At 45.5% G+C, this 26338-nt stretch overlaps 2 protein-coding genes across 2 annotated transcripts in view; one reads left to right on the forward strand and one right to left on the reverse strand.

Annotated features, from left to right (window-relative positions):
* The window catches only part of DOCK2 (dedicator of cytokinesis 2), a 473410-nt gene that overhangs the window by 47220 nt on the left and 399852 nt on the right, over positions 1 to 26338 (forward strand). The window contains exons 9-14 of the mRNA XM_042233648.1: positions 3903 to 3984; positions 16017 to 16152; positions 18408 to 18483; positions 19436 to 19512; positions 20106 to 20231; positions 21438 to 21562. Coding sequence (XP_042089582.1) covers positions 3903 to 3984; positions 16017 to 16152; positions 18408 to 18483; positions 19436 to 19512; positions 20106 to 20231; positions 21438 to 21562 — 622 coding nt within the window. The remainder of the gene's footprint in view (positions 1 to 3902; positions 3985 to 16016; positions 16153 to 18407; positions 18484 to 19435; positions 19513 to 20105; positions 20232 to 21437; positions 21563 to 26338) is intronic.
* On the reverse strand, positions 11756 to 21120 carry LOC114118715 (heterogeneous nuclear ribonucleoprotein A1-like). The gene is made up of 5 exons (XM_042233650.2): positions 19949 to 21120; positions 19154 to 19366; positions 17942 to 18003; positions 17213 to 17300; positions 11756 to 14190 (listed from the first exon to the last, which is right to left on the reverse strand). The coding sequence occupies exon 5, from the start codon at positions 13644 to 13646 to the stop codon at positions 12516 to 12518; it is 1131 nt and encodes a 376-aa protein (XP_042089584.1). The 5' UTR covers positions 13647 to 14190; positions 17213 to 17300; positions 17942 to 18003; positions 19154 to 19366; positions 19949 to 21120; the 3' UTR covers positions 11756 to 12515.

Below are 26338 nucleotides of genomic sequence, written 5' to 3' on the forward strand. Positions count from 1 at the left end.
GGAGGAAAAGAGCAGAAAACAAAGAGAAGAGAGCAGGCCCAATACAGGGAAGGGGCCGGGGAACTGGGAAGCACTCCCCGTGTCAGTCTTGAAGCTGGGTAGCTGTTATTTCCCTGAGAAACCAATTTTCCCCACTCCTGCCTGCCCTAGCCAGGAGGTGCCTACAGTGAGCCTCAGGCAAGTTAGTGCATCAGCAGTGTGGCCCAGAGGTGCGCTGGGGAGAATTTGGCTGGGACAACCTTTCCCTTGTGGCTCAGCTGGTAAAGAATCTGCTTGCAATGTGGGAAACCTGGTTTTGATCCCTGGTTTGGGAAGATCCCCTGGAGAAGGGAAAGGCTATCCACTCAGTATTCTGGCCTGGAGAATTCCAGGGACTATATCCATGGGGTCGCAAAGAGTTGGACATGACCGAGCGACTTTCACTTTCACTGTCAACCTTTCAATATTGAGATGAAAGGTGGGCCGATTCCAGGGGATGTCTGCAGAGATTTGGTTTGGGAAACTTAAGGTAAATTTCTGTAGGACAAAAAGCAAGCAGCTCAGGCATCAGGCCAGGGGCAAAACTAATTTCCAAAAGAAGCTCAAGAAAGGGTTGGAATGGTTCTCGCCCTTCCCCTGAGGAGGGTGTCTTATGGAAGAGGTCTTACCTGTCTTAATGCCAGGTAGACCTTCAGATTTACCACCCAGATCTCCCTGGGCAAAGATGGAAGGGGCCAGCTCAGCCCTCTAGATTGCTTTCCTTATTTATGATTCTGTTTCCCTTAGAATAAAATTTCTGGTTCCTGGTGTTTAGACCTGGCCAGTTAGTTCTCTACTGGGGATGCTACATATGGTGAAGTGAAGTGAAGTAAAAGTCACTCAGTCATGTCCGACTCTTTGTGATCCCATGGACAAATTCTCCAGGCCAGAATACTGGAATAGGTAGCCTTTCCCTTCTCCAGGGGATCTTCCCAACTCAGGGATCGAACCCAGGTCTCCCGCATTGTGGGAGGATTCTTTACCAGCTGAGCCACAAGGGAAGTCCAAGAATACTGGAGTGGGTAACCTATCCCTTCTCCAGCAGATCTTCCCAGGAATTGAACTGGGGTCTCCTGCATTGTAGGCAGATTCTTTACCAACTGAGCTCTCAGGGAAACCCCATATAATTAAAGGTTCTGAGAAATACCCAGGTATTTCACTGTGGTGGTCCAGAAATAACCAATGGGAAATAATGAAAACATATTTTTTGTATATGGAGTCTTGGAGGCTTCTTGGTTATTTAGAAGAAAATTCCACTTAAATTTTTAGATCTTACTAAAAAAATGTTCCCTTAAGTTGATTACATTTTAACCATTGGTTAATCTGATGCTGTGTTCTTTTTGTTATATGTTCTATTTCCCCAATGAACTTTGCTCAGATTATTCTTATTAGTCTTCTGGAGGTAAAACGAGAGAAAAGAACAGAACATCAGAGAGAACAAACTTTTCAAAAAAGAAGGTGATTTGCTTTAAGTTTGCTGAATTCTCTTATTGTGTCTTTTGGGCTAACTTGGTTTTGAGTTTTGTTTATATCCCAATTCAAGATAATGGGCATTTATGTAGAACCAATGGTATGCTCCTGGATGGCATGAAAAGCTGAGTGAATCAACTCAGCAAATTATACTAATCTTCTCCTAAGTTAAAGAAGTACTAGAAAAATGGTACAGGTGATTGGATTTGCAAAGCAGAAGTAGAGACAGACATAGAGAACAAAAGTATGGATACCAGGGTGAATGGAGGGGTGGGAGAGATTGGGAGATTGGGATTGACGTATATATACTATTGATACTGTGTATAAAATAGATAACGGATGAGAACCTATTGCATAGCACAGGGAACTCTAATCAATAATCAACACTTAAAGCGCTGTGGCGACCTGAATGGGAAGGAAATCCAAAAGGGAGGAGAAATATGCGTACATGTAGCTGAGTGATTTTCCTGTACAGTAGAGACTAGGGCAACATTGTAAAGCAAACACACTCCAATAAAAATCAATTTAAAAAAGCAGTGCTGGATTTCCTGACCTTGCTGATGCAGCTAGACTGACCAGCATGAGCCAGGCAGAGCTGTGTGTACAGTGTACTGCTGCTCGAAGCTGTGAGCTGATAGATGATCAGATGTCAGAGCTGTGGGACTGCTCTTCATACACACTGTCAGTGGGTTCTCCCCATCGTAAGAATCAAGCCAAAATCTTTAAGTCCTATATAGCCTACGTGGTCTGGCCTATCTTGCTAGTTTTCCTCTTACAACTTTTCCCTTGGATCTGCTTTTTAGATGTATAAGCTCCATCCTATCTCAGGGCCTTTGCACACATTGTTGCTTTGCTTTTTCCCACTCTCTCTGCCTGGCCAACTTTATTTACATGTCATATCCTCAGCAAACACTCCCCTAACTACCCAGACTAGGGTTGGTTCTTCTGATGTACATCCTCACAACATCCTGAATGTTTTCTTTATAGCATGATTGCATATATATATATATATATATATATATCTATATATATATATATATCTATATATATATAGTTGTCATGACTGCATGTGAATCATTACTTAAGTGTATATTAGATACTGGCTAAGGCCCTCTGTAGCCCATCACAGTGTGACATTCATTCAAGGAAATGGTCCTACATCCAGTGGGTTCAATGGATTACTTAAAATCATTCAAATCTTTACTCAGATCTTGAAAAGGGAATAGGGTGGGAAGGGCAAATACATTCTTTTTTGGGGGGCTGTGCTGTATGGTTTGTGGGATCTTAGTTCCCCAACCAGGGATTAAACCCAGGTCCTCAACAGTGAGAGCATGGAGTGCTAACCACTAGACTGCCAGGGAATTTTAATATATTCTTAACATATGCTTTTTGTTTGTTTTTAAATGATTTTTTCTTTTTTATTATTACTGTTGACATAATTCACATAACAGAAACTTTGCCACTTTTCAACATACAATTCAGTTTTAGTATGTTTTTAATTCTGTTCAACTGTCCCTAGTATCTACTGTTAGAGCATTTCCATCACCTCAGTGGTAAGACCTGTACCCATTAGCAGTCACTCCCAAATCCCTTGTTCTTAACCCCACTGACAGCCACTAATCAACTTTCTGTCTCAATGGACCTGCCTAGTCTGGGCATTTAATATAAATGGAATCATATATAGCCTTTTGTATCTGTCTGCTTTCACTTAAAATAATATGTTAGAGATTCATCCATATTATAGTAATTGTCAATCAGTACTATACTCCCTTTTATGGCTTAGTGAGGGTCTGTTGAGTGGATATACCACATTTTTTTAATCCATTCATTAGCTGATGGACATTTAGGTTGTTTCCACTTTTTGGCTATTATGAATAACTCGGTTATGAACATCCATGTATAGGGTTTTGTATGAATATATGTCTTTATTTCTCCTAGGTAGATACCTAGGAGTAGAATTGCTGGGTCGCATGACAAGTCTGTGTTTAACTTTTTAAGGACCTGCCGCAGTGGCTGCCACATATATTCTTAATGTCCAGTGAAACACGTAAAAGTCCTTTCCCTTGAGAGGAAAGGATCCATTCCCTCTGCCAGTCTTTATCTACAGAGAAAACTGCTGCTCTTCAAAAACATTCGGCAGCTGGGTTAGCATTTGCTTGCCGGATAGGAGAGGGGAAGAGGTTGTGAACACACATGTATTAGTAATTCCATGGCCCAGCTGGTCTCACATCTGCCTCTCTGATGGGGCTGTGATCTCCTGGAGGGAGGGAGAGACGGGGGGGTCTGTCTCAGACGCTCCCGTGTCCCCAGCAAGCAGCATGGTGTCGGGCCCACAGCAGAGGCTCAGTGGGTATCTTTACTGGATGACTGTTGAGACCCCTGACGGTAACGGGCTGCCACTCCTCTTCCCACAGTGAGAACTACCTGGTGCGATGGGGCAGCAGGGGCTTCCCGAAGGAGATCGAGATGCTCAATAACCTGAAGGTGGTCTTCACGGTAGGTGTGTGCAGTCCTCTGGGTGCCGCATCCCACACTCAGCAGCCCAGAGTCTTGGAGACGGGGCTGGTGAGTGGTCAGGAAGAAGCGTGGCCTTGGTGCAGAGCTGGTTCTGGGGTCTCTCGGGAAGATGGACCTCCTCCTGGCCCCCTCTTCTCCACTCCCTATCTCTTTCTCACCTGTGTGTAGACAGTGAGGAGCACTGTGTAAACAGGCATGCACCTCTTCCACCAATAATGTTTAGGTGAACTAGATACAGCAGATTCAGATTAATTCACAATTAACATGAGTTCCTGTCTTTGGTTCAGATCCTCTAAAAAACCTTTATGAAATACTTGATATTAATAAGGGCCTTTCTAGAACATTGACTGCCTTGGTAAACTGGATATTCTGAACATAATTAAGTCATAGATGACTAAGGATCTTACGGTTCCCTGGGATCATCCTTCTAAATACCAATACTCACCAGGCAACACATAAGTAGAAATGTTGAAATCAGTTGTTATTTGGATGATTTATCTCGAGAGTGACCTGGGCTTTTAGTTCTAGAAGGGAGAAATACTGGAAAGGAGATAAGGGTTATCATTTTTTGCAGAAACCCGCTCTTGCCCTATTTCCACCAAGGTGTGTTCAGAGTATGATCTTAAAGTATCCAAGGATATTGGTGTTTTCTGCGAGTGTCTCTGGGGAGAAGAGCATCTATGAGAGCTTTCACCATGTGGCATGTGGGAAAGGGAGATTACGGAGGAGGAGCTGGGGAGAGGTCTGGGCATCGATCAAACCCGCGGGTTTGGTCCAGGAGTGACCAACATGCTGGATTAACCTACCTTGCTCCACAATAATTCTCCAGTTACAGCCCATTAAGTTCTATGTCTTATGTTGTGTTGCAATTAGATTGGAGCACAGCTGATTTATTTTGTTTGTTAGTTCCTGAAAAATGGGCCAGAGGCCTGGAATAAGATCATAGATCCTACTTGCTTAGACAAAAGTTTTCTTGGCATATATAAATGTGCCTCAGTGCTCTTTATCTATTATTAGTTAGAAGGAGGGGCCTATTTATTTTCTTGATAAATAGGAGAATCTCATGGAGATTCCTGATTAAACCAGGAGACAGATGTTTCACAAGAAGGAGAGAGACAGGGAATCAATCAATGGTTCATTTTGCAGAGAACCAATTCATGATGTAAACATGCAGGAAAGGGCGTTGGTAAGTTTGTGTCACTCAGTAATAATGAGACTATGATCCTGCCTTAGTGGGATTCTGCCGGTGCCTCTGCCTCTTCTTCCCACAGCAGATGAACTTGAGAACCTTGGTTGACTGGCTTAACTGCTGATACTTCCCTCTCTTGAAATGATGGGAGTCTTCATTTCAGGGCAGGAAAGGTCATGGCGCTCTAGCTTCTTCTATTGATTCAAGTGCTGCCAGTGAGCACCTGCAGTTTGTAAGCTCTGAGCTGGGTGCTGAGGATACGGCAGCAGGCGAACTGGTGGCTCCTGGCTCAGGGTGTGATGGGGAGGTTCAGAAAGTAATTCAATAAGTAAATAAACAAGAGAGATGTCAGGAGGCCATCCATGCAATGCAGATAATTAAAGCTGGCTGATATGATGGCTTTTGACTGGGATTTATGTCCAGTTGGAAATTGAGATGATGTTTAAGTTAGGGATGAGATATGACTTGGCAGGCATGTGCCTTGGTGGCCTCATTTCTCTTGTCTCTGGATGTCAGCTCTTCCTAGTTTCTTCTTTGGGGGTAGAGCCCGAGGAACTGGCACATGGGGTGGGCAAGTGCTGGATTTCCCTTCCATCTGCTTCATGAGCGTTCAGCCTCTGGTTCTGTAAGAGGAAAGGAGCCTATACACAAGGTTCCCCAGATGTTCCCCAGCTGAGGGGTTGCTGCTAACACACGCAGGACAAGACTGAATGGTAATATGAGCACTAGTGTGTTAGTTGCTCAGTTGTATCTGACTGTCTGCAACCCCATGGACTGTGACCCGCCAGGCTCCTCTGTCCGTGGGATGCTCCAGGCAAGAGTACCGCAGTGGGTAGCCACTCCCTTCTCCAGGGGATCTTCCCAACCCAGGGACTGAACCGAGGTCTCCTGCACTGCAGGCAGATTCGTTACTGTCTGAACCACCAGGGAGGCCCTAAAGGAGCAAGAATGAATGACTGAATCAGGTAGCGTGTGTTTCATGGTTTCTTGTCCTGCCTCAGTTTCCCCAAATGTCTGAGATTTGTGAGGCCAAAGTAAGAGTGATTGGCAGAAGTTGAAGAGGTTGAAGCCTGCTTCTGAACTTGCTTGCTTTTATATATCCTCCAGGGAATGACTTGTGTTCAAGCATTTTTACTTGTTTTTATAGCAGTAAGATTCCTTAATACCAAGGGTCTCCGATGAGACAGATCTTAAAGATCTGATTCTTTTTTTGAGCAAGTGAAATTTTTTCTCATGGAAAAGGGGTAAAAAGGGAGCTTACCTAGGAGACTGATATGGTTACCTAGTGTATTAATTTTCTAGGGCTGCTGTCACAAAGCACCACAGGTGGGGTGGCTTCAGTCAGTTTGTTCAGTCGGTCAGTCATGGCCAACTCTTTGAGACCCCATGGACTGCAGCATGCCAGGCTTCTCTGTCCATCCCTGAGTTCACTCAAACTCACGTACATTGAGTCGATGATACCATCCAGCCATCTCACCCTCTGTCGTCCCCTTCTCATCTCACCCTCAGTTTTTCCCAGCATCAGGGTCTTCTCAGATGAGTCAGTTCTTCACATCAGGTGGCCAAAGTATTGGAATTGCCCCTTCAGCATCAGTCTTTCCGATGAATATTCAGGACTGATTTCCTTTCAGGTGGACTGGTTGGATCTCCTTGCAGTCCAAGGGACTCTCAAGAATCTTCTCCAACACCACGGTTCAAAAGCATCAATTCTTCGGTGCTCAGCTTTTTTTATGGTCCAACTCTCACATCTATACATAACTACTGGAAAAACCATAGCTTTGACTAGATGGACCTTTGTCGGCAAAGTAATGTCTCTGCTTTTTAATAGGCTGTCTAGGTTGATCATAACTTTTCTTCCAAGGAGCAAGTGTCTTTTAATTTCATGGCTGCAGCTACCATTTGCAGTGATTTTGGAAGCCCCCCAAAATAAAGTCTCTCACTGTTTCCATTGTTTCCCCATCTGTTTGCCATGAAGTGATGGCACAAGATGCCATGATCTTAGTTTTCTGAAAGTTGAGTTTTAAGTCAACTTTTTCACTCTCCTCTTTCACTTTCATCAAGAGGCTCTTTAATTCTTCTTCCCTTTCTGCCGTAAGGGTGGCATCATCTGCATGTCTGAGGTTATTGATATTTCTCCCGGCAATCTTGATTCCAGCTTGTGCTTCTTCTAGCCCAGCGTTTCTCATGATGTACTCTGCATATAAGTTAAATAAGCAGGGTTGACAATATACAGCCTTGACATACTCCTTTCCTGGTTTGGAACCAGTCTGTTGTTCCATGTCCAGTTCTAACTGTTGCTTCCTGACCTGCATACAGATTTCTCAAGAGGCAGTTCAGGTGGTCTGGTATTCCCATCACTTGAAGAATTCTCCACAGTTTGTTGTGACCCACACAGTCAAAGGCTTTGGCATAGTCAATAAACCAGAAGTAGATGTTTTTCTGAAATTTTCTTGCTTCTTCTATGATCCAGTGGATGTTAGCAATTTGATCTCTGGTTCATCTGCCTTTTCTAAATCCACCTTGAACATCTGAAAGCTATGGTTCATGTACTCTTGACGCCTGGCTTGGAGAATTTTGAGCATTACTTTATTAGCATGTGAGATGAGTGCAATTGTGTGGTAGTTTGAGCAGTCTTTGGCCTTGCCTTTCTTTGGGATTGGGATGAAAATTGTCCTTTTCTAATCCTGTGGCCACTGCTGAGTTTTCCAGATTTGCTGACATATTGAGTGCAGCACTTTCACAGCATCATCTTCTAGGATTTGAAATAGCTCAACTGGAATTCCATCACCTCCACTAGCTTTGTTCATAGTGATGCTTCCTAAGGCCCGCTTGACTTTGCATTCCAAAATGTCTGGCTCTAGGTGAGTGATCACACCATCGTGATTATCTGGGTCATGAAGATCTTTTTTGTATAGTTCTTCTGTGTATTCTTGCCACCTCTTCTTAATATCTTCTGCTTCTGTTAGGTCCTTTATTGTGCCTATCTTTGCATGAAAAGTTACCTAAGTATCTCTAATTTTCTTGATGAGATCTCTAGTCTTTCCCGTTCTTTTGTTTTCCTCTATTTCTTTGCATTGATCGCTGAGGAAGGCTTTCTTATCTCTCCTTGCTATTCTTTGGAACTCTGCATTCAAATGGGTATATCTTTCCTTTTCTCTTTTGCCTTTTGCTTTTCTTCTTTTCTCAGCTATTTGTAAGGCCTCCTCAGAAAACCATTTTGCCCTTTTGCATTTTTTTTCTTGGGGATGGTCTTGGTCACTGCCTCCTGTACAATGTCACAAACCTTCGTCCATAGTTCATAAGGGACTCTGTCTATCAGATTTAATCTCTTGAATCTATTTGTCACTTCCACTGTATCATCAAAAGGGATTTGATTTAGGTCATACCTGAATGGTCTAGTGGTTTTCCCTACTTTCCCTGCCAAGTCTGAATTTGGCAATAAGGAGTTTATGATGTGAGCCACAGTCAGCTCCTGGTCTTATTTTTGCTGACTGTACAGAGCTTCTCCATCTTTGGCTGCAAAGAATATATTCAGTCTGATTTGGGTATTGACCATCTGGTGATGTCCATGTGTAGAGTCTTCTCTTGTGTTGTTGGAAGAGGGTGTTTGCTGTGACCAGTGCATTCTCTGGGCAGAACTCTATTAGCCTTTGCCCTGCTTCTTTCTGTACTTCCAAGCTAAATTTGCCTGTTACTCCAGGTATTTCTTGACTTCCTACTTTTGCATTTCAATCCCCTGTAATGAAAATGACCTCTTTTTTGGGTGTGAGTTCCAGAAGGTCTTGTAGGTCTTCATAGAACCGTTCAACTTCAGCTTCTTCAGCATTACTGGTTGGAGCATAGACTTGGATTACTGTGATATTGAATTGTTTGCCTTGGAAATGAACAGAGATCATTCTGTCATTTTTGAGATTGTATACAAGTACTGCATTTTGGAGTCTTTTATTGACTATGATGGCTACTCTATTTCTTCTAAAGGATTCTTGCTCCCTATAGTAGATATAATGGTCATCTGAGTTAAATTCACCCATTCCAGTCCATTTTAGTTGGCTGATTCCTAAAATGTCGATTTTCACTCTTGCCATCTCCTGTTTGACCACTTCCAATTAGCCTTGATTCATGGACCTAACATTCCAGGTTCCTAAAGAGCAATGCAATATTGCTCTTTACAGCATTGGACTTTACTTCTGTTACCAATCACATCCACAGCTGGGTGTTGTTTTTGTTGAAACAATAAGAATTTAGTTTCTTGCAGTTTCAGTGCCTGGAAGTCCAAGACCTAGGTGTTGGCAGTGTTGGTTTCTTTGGAGGCTTTTTTCCTTGGCTTGCAGATGGCCATGTTCTCCTTGTGTGTTGTTCTTCTGTGCCTGTGTCCCAAGGTCCTTATAAGGACACCAGTCATACTAGATTAGTGCCTACCCTAATGACCTCCTTTTAGCTTAATCACCTCTCTAACCCCCCTGTCTCCAAGTGCATTCATGTTCTGAGACATGGGAGGTCAACACATGAGTTTGGTGGTGGGTGGGAGCGGGGTGGCATAATTCATCCTGTAGCATTTAGGAAGGGACCTGTCAGGTGACAGGGATTCTGTGGCTCTGAAATGACTCTGAGAGATACCAACATAGATATTTCAAAATATAAAAAATTCCTCATGGGAGAGGAGAAGTAATTAGGGATGGAGATCATTATGAGGGAAACAGGACCTGAGCTTTTAAGAATGGAAAGGATGTGGATATATAGAGGAATAAGAGGTAATCTTTAGAGGCAGAGGTACAGACTGGGGGCTTATGAAGAAAGATCTAGAGTTGAAAGTGAGCATTGTGTGTTTGTGGAGTGATAAAGAAATCTTTGTACAAAAATAGAGTACTTGCATGCAGAGAATAGTGGGGAATCAGTGGGATAGGAGAGCTGGAAATATATTATGTCTAGGACCTTTCACATCAGCTGGGGAAAATTAACACTAACAGGGTAAGAATAGGGAGGTATTACCATTGTAGTGGGGAGAGAAATGAAATCATGAACATGGCTTCTAAAGAGTTTCAGGGGGATTTTAGGGTGAGTTGGAGGAAGGCGTCAGACAGGCCAGAGAAGAGGCTGTCCCACTGGAAAATTAACACTAACAGGGTAAGAATAGGGAGCTATTACCGTTGTAGTGGGGAGAGAAATGAAATCATGAACATGGCTTCTAAAGAGTTTCAGGGGGATTTTAGGGTGAGTTGGAGGAAGGCGTCAGACAGGCCAGAGAAGAGGCTGTCCCACTGGAAAATTAACACTAACAGGGTAAGAATAGGGAGCTGTTACCGTTGTAGGGGGGAGAGAAATGAAATCATAAACATGGCTTCTAAAGATGAGTTTCAGGGGGATTTCAGGGTGAGTTGGAGGAAGGCGTCAGACAGGCCAGAGAAGAGGCTGTCCCACTGGAAAATTAACACTAACAGGGTAAGAATAGGGAGCTGTTACCGTTGTAGGGGGGAGAGAAATCATGAACATGGCTTCTAAAGATGAGTTTCAGGGGGATTTCAGGGTGAGTTGGAGGAAGGCGTCAGACAGGCCAGAGAAGAGGCTGTCCCGCTGGCTGGCTGTGAGATGATTAACAGCTCTCACTCAGTTGCCTACTGAGCAAGGCAAGAATCGCAAATGAGGGGAGGGGCTTCCGTGGTTAGAAAGCCCCCTCTCCCCAACGTTCTCTGTTTCCCTCTCATTGGGAGGCTTGGGAGAATCTATTCTTCCAGCTGTGAGAGGCTAGACCTTGTATCAGTGGAGGGTTTTCCAGGGAAATGAAACCAATAAGATACATAAATACGTAGGTTTATTTTAAGAATTTGGCTCATGTGACTGGGGGGCTCACAGGTCTGAAATCGGGAGGGCTGGACAGTAGTCTGAAAACTTGGGGAGGATTTAGACATTGCAGTGTCTCGAGGCAGACTTCCTTCTTCTCTAGGAACCCTCAGGTTTTGCTCTTAAGACCTTCAGCTGATTAGATGAGGCCCACTTACATCGTGGAAGGAAATGCCCTTTACTTAAAGTCAACTGATTTTAGATACTAATCAGACCCGCAAAATGCATCATAGATACATCCAGTCTAGTGTTTGACCAAGCAGCTAGGCAGCATAGCCTATCCGTGTTGACACATAAAATGTAACTGTGACAGCCCCCAAGCAGGAAGTGTGCACCATGTTGAGGCCATGTCTTGTTCCCAGACACTCTGTATCTGTCCCTCTTTCTCCCACACCACCTCTAGTGAGAAGCTGGGGATGGCTGCTTTACCAGGCCCTGGCCCTGATGTCAGCAGACAGGTTGTTCCCAGTATGTATGCCTGCATGAAAATTAACTTTGAAGAGAAGTAACCCTTCTCTGGTAAGGCCAGAACCAGGGATCTCTGCTCTGATGCCAATAATGTGCCTCAACATTCCTTCTCCAGCTGAATCTCATCTGGAAGAGGGTCTCAGGAACACTGAAGCTTTTAGAGTTGAACAGGGCACTGGAATGCTGGGGTGGTCCAGGTGGGTTTCCCTCCTGTGCACCTTTGGGTGGTGAAAGAAATGCATTGTGGCGTTTAGATTTCTTTCTTTTTTTTTTTTTTTCAAGAGGGTATTAAATCTTTTATTGATTACACATGATAATGGATGATACACAAGCTTCATTCCCATCTATAACTTTATCTGGTACCATAATTCAATTTAGATATATTGCATAGGATGTGCCAACAATCATTAATAACCAAAAAATAAAAATAAAAAAAACTCCATGACTTTGCATGGGTGACCCTTTTAATGGTGAACTCCAGGTCACAACACAGTAACCGTCAGTTCAACTACACCAAGGTTCTGAAGACAACAGCTTCTCCACCAAGCAGGTTTGTAAATAAATTTCAAATGAACCTGGCATCACCCTGAAGGAATTCTAACTTCACACTGTTGGGGTAGTTTACCAAAATGGCTTCAGAGTAGACTAACTTTACACAGCACATTAAAAAAAAAAGAAAAGACATTTATTCAGCGTCATGATCAGACTATTACATTTAGCCATCAACAGCATGGGTGCAAAAAAAAAAAAAAATCTACATTAAAACCCTTTGTTGGAATGCTTTACACTTTCCACAGAACAGAAACTAAAATAACCTGTTATACAATTAGTCACAAGTACAGTCCTCGAGTTTTTTGCCCATCCACATGAGTATTGTCTAAAACATGTCTTCTTTGTAGCAGCTAGGCCCTGCCACCACTGTGCTTGGCTGAGTTCACAAATCTGTTGTAACCTGTAGCTTCCCTGTCACTTCTCTGGCTCTCCTCTCCTGCTAAGCTTTGTTTCCTGGCAGTAATTAGAACCTTCTGCCACTGCCATAGCTACTGCTGCTGCTGGAGCCACCACAGCCCCCTTGGTTTCGTGGTTTGGCAAAGTATTGGCCTCCACCACCATAGGGGCCAGAACTCCTCCCTCCAAAGTTTCCTCCTTTCATGGGTCCACAATTTGAAGACTGATTGTTGTAATTGCCAAAATCATTGTAGCTTCCGCCACCTCCAAAATTGCTTCCGTCATTACCAAATCCATTATATCCATCCCCACTGCCACCGTATCCGCCACCACCATGGCTGCCACCAAAGCCACCTCGACCACTGAAGTTTCCTCCAAGACCAAAGTTGTCATTCCCACCAAAACCACCTCCACGACCGCCACCAAAGTTTTCAGAACCACTTCGACCTCTCTGGCTGGATGAAGCACTAGCCATCTCTTGCTTAGACAGGGCTTTTCTCATGTCACAGTTGTGGCCATTCACAGTGTGGTATTTCTGAATGACAGTCTTGTCTACGGAGTCATGGTCATCAAAGGTTACAAAAGCAAAGCCTCTCTTTTTGCCACTGCCTCGGTCAGTCATGGTTTCAATTACTTCAATTTTCCCATACTGTTCAAAATAATCTCTCAGGCGATGTTCTTCAGTGTCTTCTTTAATGCCACCAACAAAAATCTTTTTCACAGTTAAGTGGGCACCAGGTCTTTGAGAATCTTCTCCTGAGACGGCCCTCTCTGGTTCCACAACTCTTCCGTCCACCTTGTGTGGCCTTGCATTCATGGCTGCATCCACCTCCTCCACCGTGGCGTATGTGACAAACCCGAAGCCTCTGGAGCGCTTGGTGTTTGGATCCCTCATTACCACCCAGTCTGTGAGCGTTCCCCATTGCTCAGAATGGCTCCTCAGACTCTCATCGGTTGTTTCAAAGCTCAATCCTCCGATGAAGAGCTTCTGCAGCTGTTCGGGCTCTTTGGGAGACTCTGATTTAGACATGACGGCAGTGGAGGCGGGGAAGACTTCAACGATGCCTTCTCGGCGGCGTCCACGGGCAGAAAGGAGTAACCTCAGGAACGTATCTCTAGATTTCTTACTCTCATTATTCTGAATTGTTTTTCGTGTAGACTCGCTATCTCCTCCTCTTTGGTTTGGTTTGGTGGGCATTTATCCTGCTCCTTTACCTGCTGGGCATTTCTCTGCCTTTTCATCTTGTTTGTATTGCTGTGTTTGGGGCGGCCTTTCCGTATTCTGGCAGTTTGTGGTTCCTCTTTATTGTGGAGGTTCCTCCCTGTGGGTGGGGTTGGACGAGTAGCTTGTCAAGGTTTCCTGGTTAGGGAAGCTTGCATCAATGTTCTGGTGGGTGGAGCTGGATTTCTTCTCTCTGGAGTGCAATGAAGTGTCCGGTAGTGAGTTTTGAGATGTCTGTGGGTTTGGTGTGACTTTGGGCAGCCTGTATATTGAAGCTCACGGCTATGTTCCTGTGTTGCTGGAGAATTTATGTGGTATGTCTTGCTCTGGAACTTGTTGGCTCTTGGGTGGAGCTTGGTTTCAGTGTAGGTATGCAGGCTTTTGGATGAGTTCCTATCAGTTAATGTTGCCTGGAGTCAGGAGTTCTCTGGTGTTCTCAGCCTCCTGCCTCTGGTTTTCAGTCTTATTCTTACAGTAGCCTCAAGGCTTCTCCATCCATACAGCACCGATGATAAAACATCTAGGTTAATGGAGAAACACTGCGGCGTTTAGATTGATGGACTTTGGGGTCAGAGTGACCAGACAGTGTCTCTAAGGACTAAGGTCATGTCCTGGGGGAAGACCTTTATCTCCCTTGTGTCTTGGTTTCCTCGTATGTTGAACTGGGCTACAGTAATAGTATTGGGCTTTCCTCATGGCTCAGTGGTAAAGAATCCGTCTGCCAGTATAGGAGATGTGGGTTTGATCCCTGGGTCGGGAAGATCCTCTGGAGGAGGAAATGGCAACCCACTTCAGTATTCTTGCCTGGAGAATCCCATGGACAGAGGTGGGCTGCAGTCAGTGGGGGTCACAAACGGTTGGACAGGACTGAGCATCTAAACAACACATAGTATTAATAATAGAACTTTGGAGAGTTGTTAAGACTCAAAGAAGGCAATGATGTGTGAGCCACTTCTCACAGTGTTTGAGACATCAGTGTGTTCACAGCTGCTACGTTCCTCCTTCTGAGCACACAATTCAGTACACTTCTCTGCCCTCCTTGCAGTTAGGTATGGCCATGGCCCTTGCTTTGGCCAGTGAAACGGGAGTGGAAGTGATATGCCTCTCTTCTGGGTGGAAGTTTTAAGAGCCAGTAAATGTCTTGCCGCATTCCCTTCCTCTGCTCTGGGGATAGTAGATAGACCTATTGTGAAAGATAGGTCATCCTTCAGCCAGCAGCCCAGAGTGAGTGAGTGCATGGAGTCCTGCCTATCCGCTCTGGACCTGTAGCCTGAGCTGGAGTCAACTCTTTGTTTTAGAAGCCCTGGGATCTTGGGGTTGTTTGATGCCTGGCTGATTTACATACATTAAGTGAAGTAAAGTGAAAGTTGCTCAGTCATGTGTCCAACTCTTTGTGTGTGATCCCGTGGACTATATAGTCCATGGAATTCTCTTGGCCATAATACTGCAGTGGGTAACCTTTCCCTTCTCCAGGGGATCTTCCCAACCCATGGATCAGACCAGGTCTCCTGCACTGGAGGCAGATTCTTTACCACCTGAGCCACCAGGGAAGCCCAGGTGTACTGGAGTGGGTAGCCTGTCCCTTCTCCAGTGGATCTTCCCGACCCAGGAGTCAAACCAGAGCCTTCTGCATTGCAGGCAGATTCTTTACCAACTGAGCTATCAGGCAACATTAGGTGCTCAGTAAATGGTAGTTGTTTGGGCTTCCTGGGTGACTTAGTGGTAAAGAATTTGCCTGCCAGGGCAGGAGATGTGGGTTCAATCCCTGGGTGGGAAAGATCCTCTGGGGAAGGGAATGGCAACCCACTCCAGTATTCTTGCCTGGAGAATCCCATGGACAGAGCAGCCGTTTGGGCTACAGTCTGTGGGGCTGCAAAAGAGTCAGACTCGATGGAGTAGCTGCACACATGCATATAGTAATTGTTAGGGTTTCCCTTCTTCCTTTTGCCTTTTCCCTCAGAGATGCTGAGCAGTGACCAGACGGATGAAGTCATTTGTAGCCAATGCTATCTTTGGATCCGTCCACTGGCATATAGGAACTCCTGTCTGTATAGCTGACATCGCACCTCTATCCTTCTTTTCTCATCAATTTGAAGTGGAAGAATCAGGACTGAACACCAGAGTCCTGTCACCCTGTTTCTTTTCCAAAACTCACCTTTCTTATGTGCGAAATGGATGTGATAGCTTGGTTTTCCACATTTTCCAGGACTAGTTGTATAATGCAATTATGTCACGTATACTAAGTGCTAAACATGGCCCCCTCCCTGAATTCTCTATTACTAGGTTTTCTTTTCTACTTTTTGTGCATCAGACACAATATGTAACTATTCCCTTCTTGCCCTACAGGATCTTGGAAACAAAGACCTCAACAGGGACAAAATTTACTTAATTTGTCAAATTGTCCGAGTTGGGAAGATGGATCTTAAGGACACGAACACAAAGAAGTGCACGCAGGGACTGAGGCGGCCCTTCGGGGTGGCAGGTAAGGGCACGCACACAGCACCTCCCGTTCCTGGAGTGCACGTCCTAGGTGACTGCACTTCAAAGACTTTTTCTTTCGCTCTCCTCCTTGCCCTCCCTTGCTCAAAAACCTATGCTAGGCAGCCCCTAATACTTAAATTTCTTGAGATTAAATCAGAGTAATTGATGACTAAGTGCAGATTTATGACGAAGATGGTGAATAATGAAATCCCTGCATCTGGGGCAGAGCACTGGGACCACGGAGCCGCCTGAGCCATTGGCACCTTCACTCCCAAGCACGGTGGAAAAGAAAGAACAATACAGGCAGGATCTAATTATAAGGAGCAAATCATCCTTTAAGAAAATTACCCAGGACAGGAAGTGCAGTTACACAGAATGAGTCACCCGCTACACAGGTCAATTCCAGGTTGGACCCTTGGCACAACCGAGTGAGGCTGCTTGAGATAAACATCACCTCTGCATTTCTCTCCAAGCCTCAGCTCTCCTGGGAGTTTCCAAGACTTCATTATTCTTGTCCCACTTTTATGGGTTTTGTTATATTTGACTTTCACTTGCCTTATTATTTACCTAATATAGTTTCTTTTAATTAACACACTTTATTTAAGCTAAAGTACATTCTTTTTTCTTAAAAGACAATTTAAACACACACACACACAAAAGGAAATAGCAGTTCTGTATGCCAGTTTTACTTCTTTTGGTTAAAATATAACATTTTAGTTGTGTACCATGTATAATCCCTGTATGCCATATCTAAACCCAATGTCTCAGATTTCTCCTGAGGACACCCAGATCTTCTGTCATGACAAATCAGCTGGTTCTCCAACAAGTCCCCTGGCACTTCTTGCCAAGTGGCAGAATGGGAGAAATGAGCTTATCCTGAGCTAACTGGTGTTTAAACTGGCATCATTGCCAGCTAGCTAGATAGGTGATCTTGGACAAGCATCTTCCCCAGGGCTTTAGTTTCCTTGTCTGCAAAATGAGGGACTTGGACCTGGTGGATCCACAACCTGCTCTGAATGCTCTGTTTCTGTATGAGGGACACTCCTGACCTCACCACGTACCTGTTAAAGCAGCGAGGGCCTTACTCCAAAGTGTGTCTTTGTCTCCAGCTGTAACTGGCTTTCTCTTCCGGTTTCTAGTGATAGCAATCTGGTGTAAATGAAAGATTTAGGGATAGATTGCTTCAGGCATTGCTGGATCCAGGAATCAAATGAATTTTCATCTCTCTCTCTCTCAGCTCCTGTGTCCTTTTGCTAACTTATTCTGAAGATGACTGTCCAATGAGTTGGCCAGCTCTTCCAAGTTTGCATCCTACCTGCTTAGCAGTCCAGGGGAAAGAGAGTGCTTCTTTTCCATCAGTTTCAGGTGAAGCTCCAAGAGCTAAAATATATGCCATTTGCTCATCCGCAAAGTACTTATCCTGGGCCAGGGGGATTTGGTTCCCTGATCCCCCAGGATATAACTCTGGAGCCAGAGGGAGATTGTGCTACCCAGATACAGCTCACTGAGAATAGGTGAGGGGAGTGTCTGTTTATCAGAAAGGATGGATGCTGATCAGTTCAAATAACAGTTTTCCCTCTTTCTCTCAGCTCCCTAACTCCTCTTTTGAGCTAGATACAGTGACTAGTTGATCATTACCTGGGCAGTTTTAATGGCTCTCTGATGGGGGCCTGGAGTGTTTGAGGAATTTCTTATCGCTAGGATTTTGGCCCTATTTGGCTAGCAAGTTTCAGTGCTCCTCCCCCTGCCCCCATTTCTATAATCCCTGCTCTGGGGCAAGAGTTCTTTACCTTGGTTTTATGGGCCTTCAGTAGCTCATTCAAGGAGAAGTTTCAGAAGATCCAGGATCCTTCTGGAAATGTAGGGTTCAGATATGTGTCTGTGAATATGAACACATTTTAAAAGAGGGCGTTTAGCTCTTCAGACCCTACCGGGAGTCACTGTGCTTGGGTTTTGTCAGTATAGGAGACCTCCAATAGGAATATGTCAGAAGCAAACCTAATTGCTTAGTGCCATGGATGTGGCTCTGACTCTTCCCCTCAGCCTCTGCTAAGCCCCTGGCTCTTGAGCGTTTCTCTGGCTGCCCTCCTCCCAGCCTGGCTTACCCACAGGTGTTTGCCAGGTGGCCGATGCTGGCTTTCCTGCCTTTTTAAGCTTTCCTGTCCCAGCTCCCTGCCCTATGATCTCATCCCGTTGTCATCCCTTCCTGGGAGCAGGAGGGCTTAAGCCATTAAGTCGTTTCTCTTCTCTTTCTAGTTATGGATATAACAGACATCATCAAGGGGAAAGCAGAGAGTGATGAGGAAAAGCAGCACTTCATTCCTTTTCACCCGTGAGTGATTTCCCGTTACTTTCTATTCTCTGAAACCGCATTTTTCCTGATTGAGGGCCACTCAGAAGCAGGATGAACTGGTTCCCTGAGTGGATAACAGCCAGTTAGGACCTTCCAAGAGGAAAGGGTAAGAATGATGGTCTCAGTGCCTAGGCATTCGAAACCATCCAGCTTTTGACCTGTTCGTTCATCAGGTGTTATTTATTTGACAAGCTTTGATTGAAAGCTGGCAGAGAGCTGGGCATTGTGCTAGGCATAGAGCATAAGGTGGTAAACAAGATCAACATGGCTGTTTTCATGAAGCTTATATTTAGGTGGGGAATTAAATGGGTAGGTAACAACAGATCAGTGCTTCAAGTACAAATATGACCAGGACCGTGAAGCTACGAAGCAGCAGTGTATCAGGAGCATATAACAGGGAGTCGGGCCCTAGTTCTCATGGGCATGCATACCCATGACTTTAAAGGAGGGCAGTGAGGAAGGTAAACATCCTTCCCTTGATCTAAAAAAGCTTGAGAGAGTGAGACCCCAAGCTTGGGAACATGGTCCTCGTTTGTTTAAGGAGGATTTTTTTTTTAAACAGATAATGCCCAGTGACTTGGATTTAACCTGTGATTAGGACTTAGCATGAGCAGCCAGAGCTTTGCCACCTTGCTGAGCAGATACTTACTTTGAGGGCTTGGGGATCCTTTCTTTTAAAGAATCTTCCTAGGAATACAAATGGCCTCCACTTGTAGCCTAGGTATTCTCCAAGTTTCAGAGCCATATTGCTTTGTGAAAGAGAGAGATGTGCTTCTTGATGGCAGGTACACTCTGAGCTGACATGGGCAGGCTCCCTTTTCACCTAAGGTGTGTAGAGGGGCTGGGCCACTTTCTGGAGCTCCTGAAACCACAAGGGAGGGAATCTATAAGGGTACCATGCAAGCATTTTGTGCTCTCTTTTCCTGTCTAGGGTAACAGCTGAGAATGACTTCCTGCACAGCCTGCTGGGCAAAGTCACAGCCTCCAAGGGGGACAGCGGAGGGCAAGGTACAGTGCCTGCTGGCCAAGCAGGCTGGACCTGACTTCAGCTTGGGCTCTCCCTTGGTTCTATAGCAACCAGCTCAAACCCCTAGACTCTGGGAGACATAACCATCCTTCCAGACAGGCCATTATGAAGAGTGGGGTCTCGTGATCTACAGAGACGGAAGTCTCTACCTGAGAAATAGAAGGGAGGCATGTCCTTGTGCTGGAAGGGAGAGAGGAACTGGTGTATCCTGACTCTTTCCTGTGTGTCAGGCACTGTGAAATGTCTCCTTGTTTGCTTCCCTCCTTCCCACCGTCCTGTAAGACAGATGGGGTCAAGCCTACTTTACGCAGGTTGGGATTAGAGGGGTGTGATGAAGTGACGGAAGCTGCTCCTGCTAGAAGTAACGGGTGGGACTCAAACCAGAGGTGCCTCACTCCAGAGCTCTTGGCATCCCACCTTCTGGCCTCCCCCAGGGCTGGGCCACTGCGTCTGTGGCTACTTGTCTCTGCTTTCACAGTCTTCTCTGGAGAGAGAACGAGGGGCGAGACCATGGGAGGGAGAGGCTGGGGGGGCCCCTAGGAGTTGGCTCTTCATTTTGAGTGCTCCCTTCCAGGCCTCTGGGTGACCATGAAGATGCTCGTGGGTGACATCATTCAGATCCGCAAGGACTACCCACACCTCGTGGACAGGACGACCGTGGTGGCCAGGAAGCTGGGGTTCCCGGAGATCATCATGCCAGGTTCTCCTTCCCCCGGGAGGGGTTGGCGGTGGCCTAGCTGCTCTGATCCGTTTTCTTTTTCAACAGCCAGCTCCTTTCTTTTCTACTGCTTTTCTCTATTTCTTCCCCTGACGGCAACTGCTGAAAAGAGCTGTATATCCAGAACTACATGCATTTACAAAACAAACATAAACACACGAGTATATACACGTGCACTTCCCCTCACAAATGGAATCGCGCTTTATACACTTTCTGTCCCATTACTTGCTATTCTCTGCGCAGTGTTCTGCGACTGACTTATCACGTAATAGTTTACCATGGACATCCACTTCACTTCATGTGGGATAGTTTCGCTCTTTCTGGGGGTGAGTACGGTCATTCTCTTAAATTGTTAAGCGATTTTTTATTACAGAAATAGTCCACGCTTGTTGTAAAGTGTCCAATGACATGAAAAAGGGATGCAAGGAAACAGTGAAAGCTCTCTTAAATCTTTGTCTCCAAAAGTAACCACAACGATATATAGTTTCCAAATGTGTATGTAAAAAAAAAAAAAAAAAGTGAATGAGATTCTATACTAATACTCTTTTGAAACTTGCCTGTTGCCTTAAACTTGAGCCCAGTGCTTGTGCCCGTGACCAGTCTCTCTGACTAAGCCCTTCTTTCAGCAGCTGAGTCGTGCTCCACTGCAGTCACAGGTTACGTACGCCTGCCTTTACTAAGGCATCAGCTCCTGTGCGCTCCCTGCAGGGTTTTCAGCTATCACCACCCCCTCAACTCCTGAAGACCCTCCCTACCTTGTCCCTGGCCCTGTCCGTGTTACTTGGACACGTTCTGTCTCCTTCTGCACAGTAAAAGATCCATGGAGAGAACTGTCAGTGGTTGTTACTCATGCACCAAGATCAATCCAACTGAAGCTTTACTTTGCCTTCCCAGAAGGTGTCACTAGAGGATGAAACTTAAGTGATTTTTAATGGAGAGAAAAACATGCCCAATTGTGACCACCTCCCCTTTTGCAACTAGTTTCCTACTGTTCCTCCATCCTCTTGTCACCTTCTGCTCCTGTCTCCCTGATGAAGTGAAAATGCTTTCCCAAGTAGTTCTGATTTTAGTATCATTAACAGACGTCCGGGTGGGGCACTGCCACCAATCCCCCACTCCCTGCGCCCTCTGGTTGACGTCTCTCCCGCTGCACAGACTCCAACTCTTGTCTCCCTCCCTCTGCCCCAGGGGACGTCAGGAATGACATCTACATCACCCTCTTACAAGGCGACTTTGACAAGTACAGCAAGACCACACAGAGGAATGTGGAAGTGATCATGTGTGTGTGTGCGGAGGACGGCAAGACGCTGCCTGTAAGGGACCCTGCTGTTGCCCTGGGTGACAGGGCCCTCCTTTTCATTCTTGATCCTGCTCTCTAAGTGCCAGGTGCCTTCGGGGGGCGGTGCTGAGTAATGTGATACACACCTTTAGAGTCTGGCTGGCCCGGTAGCCCATAATAAGCCCTGGTGTGTTGCTGTTTCTTTACAGCAAAGCAGTTGGCTTTTCAGTGTCTGTCCCTTTCCTTTCATGACCTCTTATTCCTTTCTTGCTTGGCCTTAGTTTGTATGTTGGCTTTTTGCAGTTAAAAATGTTGTTTTTATTGCAACCTGAGCTAGTTTATTCAGGGAAAATACATGGCAGGAAAAAGGAACAGTACAGAGCCTTGGGCTGGTGTGAAGACACAGAATGTCCTCAAAACGGACATTGCCGACACTTAATCTAACTCCCCAGTGCTCAGCCAGACATTCTGGTGGAAAGCCTTACCCGTAAATTGGTCTCCAGAGGGCGGGCAGAGTGTATTCAGGAATGCAAAGCATATTGCTATAAATATTTATACAGCATATGTCCTGTACAATATTTGTCATGTGTGTTTACATTTATTTACTTATATTTCCTTTAAGGTTGTCAGCAGCTGTGTCCAGTGTGTGGGATGGTTTTGCTTTTCAATTGCTCCTTTTAGAGTACTTAGCAGAAAATAAAATCGGCTCTCAGCGGAAGTTTCAGCATGGGCAGATGTTCCTCTTAGGCCGCTGTAGGTGATCAGATAGCACAGGAGATGGGGGTGTGAGCGCAGATGGGTGTTCTGCTGTAGCTTGGGGCCCTAGAGCTCAGGCAGAGTTTTCTACCCTCCACCTACGAATAGCTGGCATTCATCGAGGCACTGCTCTATGCCAGAGATTGTGATAAGTATCCCCTGGAGAAGGAAATGGCAACCCACTCCAGTATTCTTGCCTAGGAAATCCCATGGACAGAGCAGCCTGGTGGTCTACAGTCCATGGGGTCACAAAGAATCACGTACAACGTAGCCAGTAAACAACAACAACAACAATGGCATGTGACAAGCATGATGCATTGCTATTATTTCCCCCATTTTTACAGCGGGGGAAACTAAACCCTTGTCAAGTGAAATAACTTTCCCAGGGTCATAGAGTTAGCATATGGCAGAGATGGGGTTTGGTTTAACATTCTAGGCCCTCTTATTAAACGGGTTTCCCTGGTGGCTCAGTGGTAAAGAATTCTGCCAATTCAGGAGACGCAAGTTCAATCCCTGGGTTGGAAAGATCCCCTGGAGGAGAAAATGGCAACCCACTCCAATAATCTTGCCTGGAGAATCCCAGAGGAGTCTGGTGGGCTACAGTCCATGGAGTCTCAAAGAGTCAGACATGACTGAGTGACTCACAGCAAACAACAAATAAGGCCTATAGATTAAAAGAATAGTCTCCAATTTATTTATCAGTTTAAAAATTAGGCTAATAACCACTTCTGTCAAATTCTAGGAAGATTCATAATTATTTTTTAAATTTAAACATATCCTTACAATTGCCTTTTTGTTGGGAAAGATTGGCTCCATTAATTAATAGTTGAGCAAAATCCAAGCATTTAAGTCATCCTCTTTTGGTTGGATTGTGAAACTTTTCTGAAAAATAAATAAGAAACACTTTGCTCAAAGAAACACAAAGGAAGAGCAGAGGGTTTTTATCTGAAAGGGAATTTGCATTTCACAAATATATAGACCATGCTTTGAAGTAAATTTTATCCAGCTACCTGTTGGAGAACTCTAACCTCAGCTTCATTTTTTTAAAACACTGATCCACTTGCCTTCAATGTTGCTGGAGGACAAATTAGAAGGAATAGTAATGGAAAAGCAGGCCCCTTATCTTGTTTCTAAAACATTTTTATCAATACTTCCACCTATGGTATCCTTTTGAGTCATATCCAACCAGGCTGAATAGATGCACTTATCAAAGATGAATATATAAGCAGATATTTTGGAGACTGAAATGGAGAGGTAACTGCAGGCACAGTGATAATTTATAGTTTCATCTATGAGGTAAGTTACGGGGGAGTTCAGTTGACTGACTATTGAAAATTGCTAAGGAAGCCTGTGGGAGGCCTTTCTTTCTTTACCTGCCGAAATAAAATACAATATTACTGCCTAATTAAGTGTCAGACAGCACACTCAAACATTCCTGTTTGGCACTGGTGGGTTCCTGTGGGAACAGCCCCCTTTAGGGCCATCAATTTCTCTTCTTGATCCTCGGAGGAGCAAGGTCAGTGGATAGAGTATGTTAGACGTGTCCTTGGCTCATGTTGAGGTCTCATCGACCATGCTCAGGAGGGCCTGTGGCAGAGACGTTAACAAGGTGGGCTCTGGGATCAACCTGTCAGTATTCAAATCCCAGCATTGCCTCCAATTAGCTCTGTGATCTTGGGCAAGTTTATGTATCTGTGAAAGAGGAAAAAAGGCTTCCCTGGTGGCACAGTCAGTGAAGAATCTGCCTGCAATGCAGGAGACCACCTGTAGCACAGGAGACCCAGGTTCGATCCCTGGGTTGGCAAGATCTCCTGGAGAAGGAAATGGCAAGGCAATGGCCAGTATTCTTGCCTGGAGAATCCCGTGGACCAGAGGAGCCTGGCGGACTGCAGTCCAGGAGGTCACTAGAGTCAGGCACAACTTAGCAACTAAACCATCACCAAAAGAGGAATAATAATCTCTTCCTCGTGGGATTGCAGTTTATACAAAACGGTTATCTGTAAGGAAGCTTGTTGTTGTTTAGTCACCAGTCATGTCCAGCTCTTTGCAACCCCATGGACTCTAGCCCACCAGGCCCCTCTGTCTATGAGATTCTCCAGGCGAGAATACTGGAGTGGGTTGCCATTTCCTTCTCCAGGGGATCTTCCTGATCCAGGGATGGAACTTACATCTCCAGTATTCCAGGTAGGTTCTTTAGTACTGAGCCATCTGGGAAGCCTGCTGCTGCTGCCAGGTCACTTCAGATGTGTCCAACTCTGTGTGACCCCATAGACGGCAGCCTACCAGGCTCCTCCGTCCCTGGGATGCTCCAGGCAAGAACACTGGGGTGGGTTGCCATTTCCTTCTCCGATGTGTGAAAGTGAAGTTGCTCAGTCGTCTCTGAGCAACCCCATGGCCTGTAGCCTACCAGGCTCCATAGGATTTTCCACGCAAGAGTATTGGAGTGGGTTGTCATTTTCGGCTCCAATCCTGGGAAGCCTGGCAGGCAGTAAATATTCAATAACAGGAAGGAGGGAGCGTTTAGAGGCAGCAGTCCAACTGCAGGCTGAGGCCCTGGAAAGGACTTGAGGGGGTCGAATGGACAATCCAGTGCAGATACCTGAAGCAGGCTCAAGCACAAATGCTTAGATGCTAGGCTGAGAAGCCTCTGCTCCCCTGGAACCAGCCAGTTTACTGGGGTGGGGGGAATGGACAATCCAGTGCAGATACCTGAAGCAGGCTCAAGCACAAATGCTTAGATGCTAGGCTGAGAAGCCTCTGCTCCCCTGAAACCGGCCAGTTTACTGGGGTGGGGGGAATGGACAATCCAGTGCAGATACCTGAAGCAGGCTCAAGCACAAATGCTTAGATGCTAGGCTGAGAAGCCTCTGCTCCCCTGGAACCAGCCAGTTTACTGGGGTGGGGGTAGGGCCCAGGGGTCAGTGCTGCGCAGTGGCTGAGACACAGCCTCAGGGGCCAGGCAGTCAGGCTGAAAGCCCGGCTCAGCCTGGATCCGCGGGACAACCTTGAGCAAGTTACATGATCTCTCTATACCTAGGAGTCTGCCTGAAAATGAGCCGAGCAGTGGAACCTTACTCTAGTGAATACCAGCTGAGGTAGTCTACGTAATAGGTGTTCACTGAAGTTCTCTATTAGCAGAACGGTAGAGCCCTTATGGCAGAAAGTGAAGAAGAACTAAAGAGCTTCTTGATGAAAGTGAAAGAGGAGAGTGAAAAAGCTCAATATTCAGGAAACTAAGATCATGGCATCCGGTCCCATCACTTCATGGCAAATAGATGGGGAAACAGTGGAAACAGTGGCTGACTTTATTTTTCTGGGCTCCAAAATCACTGCAGATGGTGATTGCAGCCATGAAATTAAAAGACACTTGCTCCTTGGAAGAAAAGTTATGACCAACCTAGATAGCATATTCAAAAGCAGAGACATTACTTTGTCAGCAAAGATCCATCTGGTCAAGGCTATGGTTTTTCCAGTGGTCATGTATGGATGTGAGAGTTGGACTGTGAAGAAAGCTGAGTGCTGAAGAATTGATGTTTTGAACTGTGGTGTTGGAGAAGACCCTTGAGAGTCCCTTGGACTGCAAGGAGATCCAACCAGTCCATCCTAAAGTAGATCAGTCCTGTGTTTTCATTGGAAGGAATGATGTTGAAGCTGAAACTCCAATACTTTGGCCACTTGTTGCAAAGAGCTGACTCATTGGAAAAGACCCTGATGCTGGGAAGGATTGAGGGCAGGAGGAGAAGGGGATGACAGAGGATGAGATGGTTGGATGGCATCACCGACTCAATGGACATGGTTTGGGGTGGACTCTGGGAGTTGGTGATGGACAGGGAAGCCTGGTGTGTTGCGGTTCGTGGGGTTGCAAAGAGTTGGACACGACCGAGCAACTGAACTGAACCGAGAGCCATCTCAGGCTTGACTACTGCCTTGTGGACACTAACTGGCATCTTCCCATGGTAAGACTGACCTCGTCAGCCTAGAGTACTTTCAGACTCTCAAAGTGTGTTCAGGCCCCTGATGTCCTTTGTTCCTCAGGTGATTCCTATGAGGTAAA

This window comes from Ovis aries, chromosome 16, assembly GCF_016772045.2.
Source record: "Ovis aries strain OAR_USU_Benz2616 breed Rambouillet chromosome 16, ARS-UI_Ramb_v3.0, whole genome shotgun sequence".
NCBI lineage: Eukaryota > Metazoa > Chordata > Mammalia > Artiodactyla > Bovidae > Ovis > Ovis aries.

What these genes read in the sequence shown, in the direction of transcription:
- LOC114118715 (XM_042233650.2), bottom strand. Translation starts at nt 13,646, where the DNA reads ATGCCCACCAAACCAAACCAAAGAGGAGGAGATAGCGAGTCTACACGA.